General features: G+C 42.9%; 1 protein-coding gene across 1 annotated transcript in view; it reads right to left on the bottom strand.

The window, feature by feature from the left end:
* Nucleotides 1-12,950, bottom strand: part of COL16A1 (collagen type XVI alpha 1 chain) — a gene marked incomplete at its 5' end in the record, with an annotated part of 217,381 nt that overhangs the window by 48,667 nt on the left and 155,764 nt on the right. The window contains 7 exons of the mRNA XM_083370100.1: nt 652-687; nt 1,170-1,314; nt 5,047-5,100; nt 5,234-5,287; nt 5,471-5,533; nt 9,627-9,655; nt 10,886-10,939. Of these exons, the coding sequence (XP_083226226.1) occupies nt 652-687; nt 1,170-1,314; nt 5,047-5,100; nt 5,234-5,287; nt 5,471-5,533; nt 9,627-9,655; nt 10,886-10,939 (435 nt within the window). The remainder of the gene's footprint in view (nt 1-651; nt 688-1,169; nt 1,315-5,046; nt 5,101-5,233; nt 5,288-5,470; nt 5,534-9,626; nt 9,656-10,885; nt 10,940-12,950) is intronic.

Here is a 12,950-nt window from a genome sequence, read left to right as displayed (position 1 = left end):
TGGTCACTTAATGACTATTCAAAGTTATGACAGAGCCCTCATAATCACCTGATTTTGAAGTTTCAGTGGCCACTCACACCTACCCATGGCCACATTTTGGTGCTTGGCAACCAGCTCACCTTTACAGCTATTTCCAGGGTCCCACAGTGACGTGGATGAGATTTTTGATGTTTTTTTCCTGGTGTCTGACGTTTACTTTTAATTTCTAACAAAAAGTGCCAATTGGTATCGTGGATATGCTTAACAAGCATAGTGTTCGTTTAAGGACCATCACAGAAAAAAAAATCATAATATTGGGTTTCGTTACATGGTGACCAATTGAATGACCTCAATGACTTACAACCATACTTTTTGGCTCAATTAGAGCAGTGATGGTGCAGTAGTTAGAATGCAGTATTGCAGGCTAATTCTGCCAACTGCCAGCAGTTCAATCCTGATCAGCTTAAGGTTGACTCAGCTTTCCATCCTTCCGAGGTCAGCAAAATGAGCACCCAGATTGTTGGGGGCAATGTGCTGACTCTGTAAACCGCCCAGAGAGGGCTGTAGAGCACTATGAAGGAGTTTAAGTGCTATTGCTAATTACAGTCATAGGTCAAGGACCACCTGTACTACAAAAAAGAAGCATTATTATGATGGTGATGATTGTCCTACCTGTGTTGCGGTAGGTCTCACTACTTGTAGCAGACCCTGCAATGGAGAGATGGAGCAAGAGAAATAAAGGTGCATGGGGGAAAAAATAGTTCTAGTTTTGGTTTCTTTCATAGGACACACACACACAAAAAGCACAATGGTGTTATGAGCTTCTAGGGTTGCTTGCCAAAAGCAGTGTCAGTTCCTAACCAGTTCGTGATAGATGTTGCTTTGGTGTTTGTTTTTTTTTTTTTTTGCTTTGCTTTGCTTTGGATGCTCTTCTGCACTATGGAAGATGGCGGCAGCTGCACAAAGGGGACAGCAAGTGCAAGGAATAGCGGACGCTGCAGTCCTCTACCTACCCATTCACTCGATGGCCCAGGTAGTGCCGGCAAGCCATTCATTCCTGGGATGCCCTAAAGGCAAGGAGAAACTTTGAATATGTGAGTCCTCCCTGACTGCTGTCTTTCAAAGGAATCCTGTTGCCACCCAATGGGATTTCAAGCTCCTGTGCCCCTTCACCTAACACCTGCCAACACCTTTCCCCTCCGTGTTTTTCCAGATCCTTCACCTATTTTTCCAGCCATTTTCCTGAAAAGACCGGGCTCTGGTGGTGTAGAAGAAGAGGAATCGCTGGAGACGTAGCAGTAACTGTGAACTTCCATGTCTCTGTGACTTCTACCTCTGGAGGAGAACCCAAATTGGACGGACAAAAGTCCCCCTTCACCCAGTTGTGAAATTTCTCCCTTCACTCCTGTCAAATTATAGGGAATCTGATTCCCTTTATCTCTTTTTTTCCATTCCCCTCTATTCTTTTCCTGGTTTGATTCCTCATGATTTATGATGCCCAGCTTTCTCAGATACAGAATAAATATTTGGAAATGTATGAAAAATGTCTTGGCCCTAAAACTGAAATCAAATCTGGCTGTTCAAATAAAAAAAAATCCTTCTTAGGGTTTGATAGGACCTTCTTATTTATTTTTTTATTTTAATCCCATTTATATCCCGCCCTTCTCTGAAGACTCAGGGCGGCTTACAATTTAAAGCACAAATCAATGTAATTAGCAGTAGCCTTCATTCTATGTATATGCCTGCTTATTAGGGCTTCCCCCCCCCAAGCAGCATTATTACAAAGTCAGCTTAATTGCCCCCAACAATCTGGGTCCTCATTTTACCTACCTGGGAAGGATGGAAGGCTGAGTCAACCTTGAGCCTGGTGGGATGCGAACCTGCACTAATTGCAGGCAGCTGGTGTTACTTAAGGAGGCATTAGCCCACTGCTCCACCAAGGCTTCTCTTCTATTAATCAGATTTGGGAACTGTTTTAATTGAGTTGGAAGTCTGATCAATATCTACGGACACCATCCATCAGGTTTAAAAGTACATCAGTGATTCAGTTGTGCCAAATGGCAAAGACTATTTTTTTTTATTATCGGCTCCTCTTTCTTAAACTGACTTTCTTGTCCAGCTCATGACAAGATCCAGAAAAGATTTTCCCTTTTAATATATAATCTCTAAAGATGCTTGTTTAGAGTTACCTGAACCATCTTAAAGCAAAAGGTGTTTTGACTGCTCTTAGCCATGGACATGAATTGGGAAATATCCATAAGGGATAATTATAACCCCTAATGGAAAATGAATCGACACAATTCTCTTATGTCTTGGGAAATTTCTTTGAGCCAATGTGCGTTTAGAAAGAAGATTGGGGGGGGGTGTCTCATAGCTAGTCTGCAAAAATTTAAAAGACCACAAGGTGGCAGCAAAGGGTGGCATTTGCTTTATTTCTTAGCCTTCCTCTAGTGGTTGTTTGAAGTTTTGCAGAGGGCAACATCAAGTCTTCCAATCTTCTAAATTCCTTCAGTATTCCATCCTATTGTACATACATATTATCCACTTGGCTTCTATGACTCTAGCCATCAATCTTAAAAAATATATATCTCTGTTTTCTTTCTAACATATTTACTTGGCTGCTGATAGTACCTAAAGTGGCACAAAGCAGAAGGAAAGCCTCTCCTGATTTCCTGTGCTGGGTCTAATAAAGCCACATGTGATCTCCCGGGGGAACATAATATTACATTTACAAGATGTATTATATTTCACCGTTTCCAAAGTGACATTTAACATGATGCTGCACAGGGTTACATGAGAGAAGGGAAATGTTTCTTTCCTTTGCCCCTTCGCATTTGGCCAACACTCAGCTTCCCATTTTGCACTTTCCAGCCTCTTAGCAAATTTCATTGGCAAAACCTGACAGCCTGACTTTGCATGGACTTCAACTCCCAGAATTCCTCAGCCAGCATGCCTGGCTGAGAAATTCTGGGAGTTGAAGTCCATGAGTCATAAAAGGGCCGAGTTTGAAGACCCATGGTCTAGATTATTCTTACAGTCAGGAAATTTGTCCTTAATTCTAGGTTGGATCTCTCTTTGATAAGCTTCCCTTCATTACTTCTTGTCCTGCCTTCAGGTTAAGAATAGGTGGACTCCCTCTTTGTGGCAACTACTCGAATATCAGAAGACTGCTGTCGTGCCACATCAATCATCTCTTTGTTAGACTTAAGGTAAAGGTAAAGGTTCCCCCGCACATGCATGCTAGTCGTTTCCAACTCTAGGGGCCGGTGCTCATCTCCGTTTCAAAGCCGAAGAGCCAGCGCTTGTCCGAGGATGTCTCCGTGGTCATGTGGCCGGCATGACTAGATGCCAAAGGCGCACGGAACGCTGTTACCTTCCCACCGGAGCGGTCCCTATTTTTCTACTTGCATTTTTACATGCTTTCGAACTGCTAGGTTGGCAGAAGCTGGGACGAGTAACAGGCGCTCACTGTGCTACGCGGCACTCGGGATTCGACCCACCAAACTGCCGACCTTCTGATCGACAAGCTTAGCGTCCTAACCCACTGAGCCACCGTGTCCCTTTTTGTTAGACTAGACATACCCAATTCCCCCAACTGTTCATCATATGCTTTATCCACCAGGCCCCTAGTCAACTTTGTTGCTCTTCTCTCTACTCTTTCTAGAGTCTCAACATCTTTTTTTGTATCGTGGTGACCAGAATTGGATGCAGTATTCAAAATGTGGTCTTACCAAGGCAGTAGATACTGTATACTATACCATATACTGCAGTATAAAGTGGTATTACATTTCATGTGATCTTAATACTATCCCTCTAAAGTTCAGATTTGTAGCGGCCATGTGGATGAGGAGAACCCAAAGGACTACTGACGAAAACATATCTGAAAACATATCTGTTGTTTGTTCACTTATTGCTTTCCCTCCACACCATTAGTCAATTGTTCTGCTGTTTCTTGGTGAAGGCAAATGCTGGTCTCTCCAGTTATTTTCAGACCAGTATTCCTGAACTGAACAGGAATGACTGAGAAGGAACAGCGCTCTCAATATGTTGTCCCACCAAAGGCATGGTGACAAGGCATGGGCTAATGCCTCCTTAAGTAACACCAGCTGCCTGCAATTAGTGCAGGTTCGAGTCCCACCAGGCTCAAGGTTGACTCAGCCTTCCATCCTTCCGAGGTAGGTAAAATGAGGACCCAGATTGTTGGGGGCAATAAGCTGACTTTGTAAAAATGCTGCTTGGGGGGGGGGGCGAAAGCCCTAATAAAGCAGGCATATACATAGAATGAAGGCTACTGCTAAGCACATTGATTTGTGCTTCTTAGATTGTAAGCCGCCCTGAGTCTTCGGAGAAGGGCGGGATATAAATGGGATTAAAAAATTATTGATTGCTGGAGAACACCATTTGTCCATTATGAATCATTCGAATGAAAGGGTGTCCTGTAGGAAAAAAATCATGGCAGCAGGATTGTAATGGGTTTTTCAGAGCCTGAGAAAGGTTGGCCATTTGCAAAATATTATTAGCAGAGATGTCTGCACAGTCTTCTTTTATCAGCAAAACAGGTAGCCACCTCGTTGTGTCAATGAACGTTTAGCAAAAGAAATTGGGTGTTAAACACAAAAGTATCCAACTGCTAACATTTCTGAAACCAAATTCCTTTGCTCTTCAATCTGGTTAAAGTTGATTCTGAAATCTCACAGCTAGGGTCTTGATCAGAAATCTTCTATGTAACCTATCTCTTCAAAACACTATTGGGTGAAAATGGTGCTCCTCCAGATGTGATTGTCCTCTGGCTCCCATCAGTTGCAGATAAAACAGCTGATGGTCAGGAATAAAGCAAGTGGTTGAACAAGCATATCTGGAGGGCTAGAACTCGGCTAATGCTGGCTTAAATGCTACCGACTGGGATTTTGTGCAGCCAAGAGCATCAGGGTTGGTTTTCTAACATGGATCACTGAAGTTGTGCTATGTCCATGAGGCCTCCTCAGTTCCAAAGGTGATAGTAATGATAATTTGTACCCTTGTTCCTGTCTGTCTAAGAGTAGCAAATCTTCTCCTCCAATCACTTACCTGAATTCCAGGGACTCCTGGTGGGCCTGGAGGTCCTGGAACACCTGGAGGTCCCTGTGAGCCGCAAATTAAAAGAAAAAAAGTAATAGAAAAGGCTCTCCAGAGAGCATGGAACCAATCCCAGGACTGAGGAGCCAAAGTCGCCACATACGGAGGAGCAAGCATGCACATACACCCACACACACACCTGAGGGCCCGGCTGAGGCTGCCAGGGATTCCCGATCCACAGTCCCGGAGCACCCTGTGGGTCCAAAAGGGGAGAGCATTTAGCAAAGGCCAAGCAGGACATGGGTTCCAGCTTCCGGAGCAGCAAAGGCGTTGAGCAGTTGAGCGAAGAATGGGTTATGGGTGGCTTGAACTCTCATCCAGCCTGGCAGCAAATCCCCAGGGCTGCGGGGAAGCGGAAGTGTGGGGTGACGCTTACCGGAAGACCATGGCCTGTTTCCGGGCGAGAGCCAGGCTGGCAGGTGCATTCACCAGAATCTCCCTGGGAAGATAAAAACAGGTATGCCGTTTTCAAGTACCTACTGTGTACAGGAGTGGGGAACAGGGCATCCTTTGCTGATGAAGGTTTGGCTCGGTACGTGAGCCAAAGTGAGGGGTTTGTATAAAACAACACCAATGGCATTGAAGGCCCTCAAAATTAAGATTAAAAGCAAACAGATGCCCCAAACTGAAGGTGTAGTATGATGAGTAGGCTGACCCACCTTCTCGCCTTTGGCACCTCTTTCACCCTAGACAAAAAAAATGGAAAAGGAAAGAAAGCAAAATCAATCATGGGTTCATCGTGGTGCTGATATTTAAAAGGTCAGTTAGATCATTACCAGATGAGACTCGGAACCAACCCTGAAATCTTGCAACGTCGCCTTGACTCAGTCTCTCGACCAGCATATTTTAGACATATCCTTACTAAGACCCCCTTTTTGAGTCCTTCTCTAAGGCACACTCTCCAATCTGGCCGAAATGTATTAATTTAACATTCACTGGGAAAGATTTCAAGTTCAGTCAGGTTATTAGGTCTACTCTGATTCTCAAACTCTTTGGAGTTACTGGCAATGAGGCTGAGGAACTTCTACATCAGGAATAGGGAAATGGGGAAGGCTCCTTGCTCTGCGTCTTGCTTGAAAAAGCCTCTGCAAGAAGGCAGCTAGAAGTTCCTGACAAGAAGATGCCTCTCTTTCAACTGTCTCTCTTTGTCAGAATCCATTTATATCCCATTCATAAATCCCTATATGCATGTTCTAAAATCTTACACCCCCTTACACTGGATTCTGCCATTTCTCCAAGGAAGACAGGAGAAGATGTTAATTGACCATCTCTATCCATTTAATGCAAGGTTGTTTATTCAGTCTGCCTGCAGGCGTCATCAGAGAAGGGGAAGAACCTTTGAACTGAGAAGAACAAAGAAAGGGGTGGGGGAGAGATCTGGTTTGTATCTCCAATTAGAATCTGAAAAGGAGTAAATGTCATAAAGGCATGGGAGATTTCTTTTCCCATGGAAGGTTTTGACACCTGAACTTTAATTGATCTGGGACTGACCAAATGGACTGAAGGGAGGGGCTTTCACTCGGGGACAATTTAAAAGTACCAATCTGTAACACAGTTTTCAGATCCAGTTTAGATTTCCCACTGACCATTATGTTTTAGTCAAAGTTCCTTTTGGACAAGAGTTCTTCTTTCCTAAGATGTGGACTGGGGTGGGACCTGACACTGTTAGGTGATTGAAGAAAAGAGAAAGAAGGAAAAGAAAGGAATATGGCGCAAAGACTGAGAGATTATCTTCATCCCGTTTTAGTTCTGACTCTACTTCAGCCTTGTCCACCCCAAAGAAATTTTGTTCCAAATCATGCCACCCTTAAAACAAACAAACAAGCAAAGAAATATCCCAGATCGTAACTCTAGTATGAAATCTCTATGAAGATTCTCAGTCTCCAGGTCGTGATTGTCCCAAAGATGTTTTTTTTCAAAATTAACTGGACTTTGTTTTTCCTTGAAGGTGTTTCGCCTCTCATCCAACAACTGAAGAAGCTTCTTGGATCAGAAGCAAAATGTCTTCAAGGGAAAACAAAGTCCAGTTGCCTTTTGAAAATGCCCCTTTGGGACTACTATGAAATCTGTTTTGGTAACAATTTTGGTATCCCTCCCAATTTTACCATACCTTAAGACGGTGTGTCTTGGCAACTTTAAGACGTGTGGGTTTCAACTCCCAGAATTTCCCAGCCAACTGTGCTGACCGGAGAATTTTGGGAGTTGAAGTTTACATGGCTTAAAGTTGCTGAGGTTTAAAAAATGTTTTCTTAAATCCAGCTATTTCAGGCCAAACCAAACAAAGGACATCAAATCCAAATCTGAAACCTCGTGATTAAAGATTCAGATGGACTATGAAAGAGAGACTATAGATTTGCAGACATTAATACATTCCTTCCCAATCTGTTCACTAAAATAAAATTCCCCAGAGGGGAAGAGGGGACCAGATTGAGGTGTTATTTTTTGGAACAACAGTTTGTTCCACTCTGAACATTTTTAACAGGTGTCCTTTGGGGGGGTGGGGGGGGGAGGTTGTGAGCAAAACCCAGAAAAATCTTGTTCTGTTTTTCATTCAGCTGAGCTCCCATACAGTATGTCTGAAAGGGATTTTTGCAAGGAGAAACTTTCATACAAAATGTTACGCTCTCCAACCCTCCTAACCTAACAATATCTGCTAGTTTAGTAGAGTTTTTTCCTTTAAAAAATAAGTTGACTGCATCATGCATCCTTTATACATTTTTCAGGCCTTTAAAATTTCATATCCGATCGTTGATAACAAGCCGTTTTTGTAACAAATGCTTTAAATCGAAAAGCTGCTTTCACACTTGATTTTTTTTTTTGAATCAATGCCTATGAAATTTAGTTGGCTTCATTTCCTCAGACAAGTCAGTGTTTCCTGAATATCCCCTGGGATTCTGCACAGAAGGCATTTTTATTTTTATGTATTTATTAATCACATTTATTTGGCCACCCGTTTCACAAGAAGCCACTTTAATAATAATACTAAGTAGCAGTAGTGCTAATATTTTTAAGAACGTCTAGATTAAAAGTACACAATTGAAACTGGAAATATAGCCATAAATTGTAACACTTGTTAAGCAGTTCATCATGTGACTAACGGAATTTTACATTTTTGTTTGTTTCAGTCATAAAAGAGACATTGCAGTCATAAAGCAGACACCATGACTGTTAAGTGGACTCATTGTCTGCAATGAGTATTTTTTGCTGGACACTGCAAGTAAACTCCAATTTTCAACCAAAAAATGTTGTAAATTTTGGCCACGTAACTACGGGGTGCTACAAATGGCCACATATGTAGTCTGGTTGTCAAGCGCCAAAACGTGATCACGTAACTGAAAGGGCAGACATCAGAATTTTGAATCTATTTTGGGTCTGTCGTAACTTGGAATGGTTGCTAAGCGACCAGTCATAAGTCAAGGACTTCCTATATCCAGTTCCAAGCCTATCTCATTGTCTAAAATTTGTTTCGATTCAACCATCATACAGTATCATTATTTCTAAACAAAATCATCCATTTACATTAGAAAATGTTTATAGTGACTAGTTGATTTCCTTACTTGTATTCTCAGATCTAAACATGGATTTGATTCCTGGGTCAAATCAAGGAGCTGACACACCCATCACAAGAAAATTGCTTTCTGAAATCACCAAAGAGAGCTCTCACCCCTTTCTCAACCAATGTTTCTCAATTGTGGCAACTTAAAGATATGTGGACTTCAGCTCCCAGAATTCTTCAGCCAGCCTGGGGAATTCTGGGATTTGAAGTCCACATATCTTACAGTTGCCAAGTTTGAAAACCACTGGTCTCTAGATATCATGTTTACACAGTGTAATGTATTTATCTTTCCCCTGTCTTTTTTCCTTCTCTTTATCCATAGAGAAGGTCATGCTGTGGGCAAGCCATCTTGGGCTGGATTATCACCATCTCAGGGGGTTACAAGGGCATCTGAAGGTGTGGTCAAAAAATGAGTATGGCAAGTCATGACAGTACAATCCCATTCTGCCTTTAAAAAAAAAAGTGTGATGCACCAAGCAGACACACTTGCCAGGTTACAGTTTTTCATTTGCAGTTCACAGAAGCAAAGAAAATCCCATCTCCAGCTTGGCTTCAGCAGAGACGTGCCTCCAGATCCACATTCCGCCCAGTCCCTGAACAGCATCGCTGCGTTAAAAAACAGGCGAGATACATGCAAAAATCAATTGGAATTACTTAATAACCAAAGAACAGGTCTCTGAAGACTCTGCATAATGGTTTTTGGATTGGAAGAGTCAAAAGTCTCCCCTTGTGAGAGAGAATGTATAATTAATAACTCTTTATCTCAGTGGCTGATCACATTCTGAAGTTATTAAATAATAAAAAAAGACCCAAATCCAATTTGTTTTTCAATGTTGTATGCTGGCCTTTGAAACACAGCTTGCTATTAGAACAGCAGTGAACATTTGAGCTGCACTTTTCCAATAACCATGAACAATTGCCTATGCTTTGCAAATGAGGAGGCATGTTGCATTCCAGTTGATTTTCTCTCTGTCACCTGGCTAGTTTAACCATGGTTATGTCAGACTGCAAACCAAAGGTTTACACCAGGGATGTGCAATCCAAGTGCCCTATCCAGATCCCCAAAGCATGGGGTCGGGTCTCTACAGCCCCTCCAAAGGTTGCTAGAAAGCTGCAATCTTTAAATTAATCCAATGGGATTTGATTTACATTTGTGTAAAATTGAATTGGTCCAGCTCCCCTCTTTTTGGCCTTGCTAATTTTGGAAGCATAGACCTGGGCTTTCCTCCCCAAGACGCTTGCTCCTGGGGAGGAAAGCAATGGCAAATCTAGGCAGCACACTAAAAAGCAGACATCACCCTGGCAACAAAAGTGTGTATAGTCAAGGCTATGGTCTTCCCAGTTGCAATGTATGGCTGTGAAAGTTGGACCATAAGAAAGGCTGAGCGCCAAAGAATTGAGGCCTTTGAACTGTGGTGCTGGAGAAGACTCCTGCGAGTCCCTTGGACTGCAAGGCGATCAAACCGGTCAGTCCTAGAGGAGATCAACCCTGACTGCTCTTTAGAAGGCCAGATCCTGAAGCTAAAACTCAAATTCTTTGGCCACCTAATGAGAAGGAAGGACTCACTGGAGAAGAGCCTCATGCTGGGAAAGATTGAGGGCAAGAGAAGAAGAAGGGGACGACAGAGAATGAGGTGGTGGATGGAGTCACTTAAGCATTAGGCGTGAGCTTAAATGGACTCCAGAAGATGGTAGAGGAGAGGAAGGCCTGAAGGAACATTGTCCATGGGGTCCCGATGGGTTGGACACGACTTCGCAGCTAACAACAACAAGACCTGGGCTCTCTATTCAAAACTCAGATCATGTACCTCATGGCCTGGAAAAAGCTGATCACTCTAGTTTGCACCACTATTCACACCTGGGTTGTGTCAAGGCTGAAATCGGTGTGGTTCCAGGAAACTGATTCTTTCTTTCTTTGTTTTAAGAAACACTGTACTTTTGTTTCAGAGCTTGTTCCAAAGAGCTGCAGAGTTTGGCAAGGGATAGATAGATGGTGCTTTAGTAGCTTCAAGCTTTCCAAGTAGGCCAACCTCTTCCAAAGGAAAAAAAAAAGTGTTTTCTGACACCATTCTGAAATCCAATAGGGTTTTGGAGTAGGGTTATCTCTTGCTAGAGCTTTGAGATCTGAGATGTTTGTAGGTAATTCCAAAGGCTGTGCAGGAGGATGGCTAGAAGAGATCTTGCAAGTTTTGTACAAATCTTCCCTCAAAGGAACTCAAGTTGCAGCTTACCTACCATTAAACCATTGGAACCAGGAACTCCGGGCAGGCCTTGCTGGCCTTCTGGACCCTGAAAAGAAATATAGCAAGGGGATAAGACACTGTTGAAGAAGTAGCTCCAGAAGCATCATTTTGGCCACTCTCTGCCAATTCTCCATGTGGGATACCAGGAGCAAAGGGAGCCAAGAGCCCGAGACTCCCTCTTACTTTTTTCATTTGTCTCCCCTCCTTGAACAACTGATCCTTTTAAACTCTACCCTAGTCAGCCCTCCTGGGTAAACCAGACAGAAAACATGACCAGGTAACTTAATTCTACTTTATTATAAGCATGCATGAACAGAATCTTGCAAGTCTGCCCTCATTTTGAACTGGTTAATTGATTGGGTGGGTCTTCCTAAATGTCTTTCTTTGACCGTTGAGTGACTGTGGGCTCCTCCTTCTCTTGTCTAATCGTTACCTAGGCAGCATTCCTTCCATTCGTCTGCCAGGGCCATTCTCACATACCATTACAACCATTCACCCATCTTCTGATGGAAAGAGACAGCCCTTTCTTTCCTCCTCTGCAGTTCACAGATGTCAAATTTCCAGCACAGAAACCTCGGCTGTCGTACTGGGCCTCGTCAACCCTCTTTAGATACCCAGCATCAGCTTGCTAGCTTGTTCCTACTTACTGCACATACTTAGGCTCTGTTAAACCCAGAGCCCAGGAAAAGAACTGGAAGATTCCAGTAGGAGTTCCTACAACTCAAGAAAGTAGACAAGGCTGGAAGGTGGCCTGCTTAAAATTTCCAGGGTTTAAGACAAAAGCGAGGGAGAGGGAAAGATTCTGGATGCTTACCTGTGGGCCAGGAATGGATGGACCGGGAAGCCCAGGGGGACCAATGGCGCCTTTAACACCTGGCGAGCCCTATATTGAAGAAAAAAACATTACAGGTAGTCCTTGACTTACAACTGTTTGTTTAGCAACTGTTTGAAGTTATAACCGCACTGAAAACAGGGACTTATAACCAGTCCTCACACATGCAGCTGTTGCCTCAACCCCTACATTCAAGTAATCAAAATTTGGGCAGTTGGCAAATTCGGTATGTATTTATGATGGTCACAGGTGCCCTGCAGTCATGCGATCTCTATTTGTGATCTTCCCAGCTAGCTTCTGAAAACGGGGGAAGCCATATTCACATAATAATAATAATAATAATAATAATAATAATAATAATAATAATAATAATAATAATAATAATAATAATAATAATAATAATAATAATAATAATTTTATTTGTATACCGCCCTTCTCCCGAAGGACTCAAGGTGATGAACATATAAAAGGACAAGAATACAAATATTAAAAGAGATTAAACAAGGTGCCCAGAAACTAACAACAATAAGTTAAAATACATTAAAACAATATTAAAATCCAAACCCATCACCCATCGGGCCAGGCCGGCTTGTTCAAACAAGTAGGTCTTCAGATTGCGTCAGAAGGAGCGAAGGTCGGGCGCCATCCAGAGCTCAACCGGCAAACGGTTCCACAAATCCGGTGCACCCACAGAAAAGGCCCTCCCCCTGGGGGCCACCAGACAACATTCTCTGACCGGTGGCACCCTGAGGAGGCCCTCTCTGTGGAAGCGCACAGGGCGGAGGGAAGTTGATGCCGGCAGCAGGTGATCCCTAAGGTGATCCCTATAGGTGATCCCTATATGAGTCATTTAACAACTGCAGTGTTTCACTTAACAACTCTGGCAAAAATGTGTAAAATTGGGTGTGATTCATTTAACAGCTGCCTTGCTTAGCAACAGAAATTCTGGTCATAACTGCGGTTGTAAGTTGGCTCTACCTATGTTATGCCCAGAATCCAGACTTGCTCAATCGAATCTGAACACTAAAGCCTCCAACCTGGCTTTATTAATTAGTTTTCTACTAGAAATGAATAGATGCATATGACGTTCATCCTTTTTCTTTCGCAACTGTTTATCTCTGCTGCCAAAAAAATGGGGCATCTCTGGTATCATCTGAAATGATGCAATGTCCCCCCCTCCCATTTTAAAATATTAAACGCAGTTTGAATCAATGTGTATCCTCAT

This window comes from Vipera ursinii (assembly GCF_947247035.1).
Source record: "Vipera ursinii genome assembly, chromosome: 9".
NCBI classification, from domain to species: Eukaryota; Metazoa; Chordata; class Lepidosauria; order Squamata; family Viperidae; genus Vipera; species Vipera ursinii.
The sequence above is the reverse complement of the archived record's forward strand: the minus strand, read 5'-3'. Positions and strand labels throughout refer to the sequence as shown.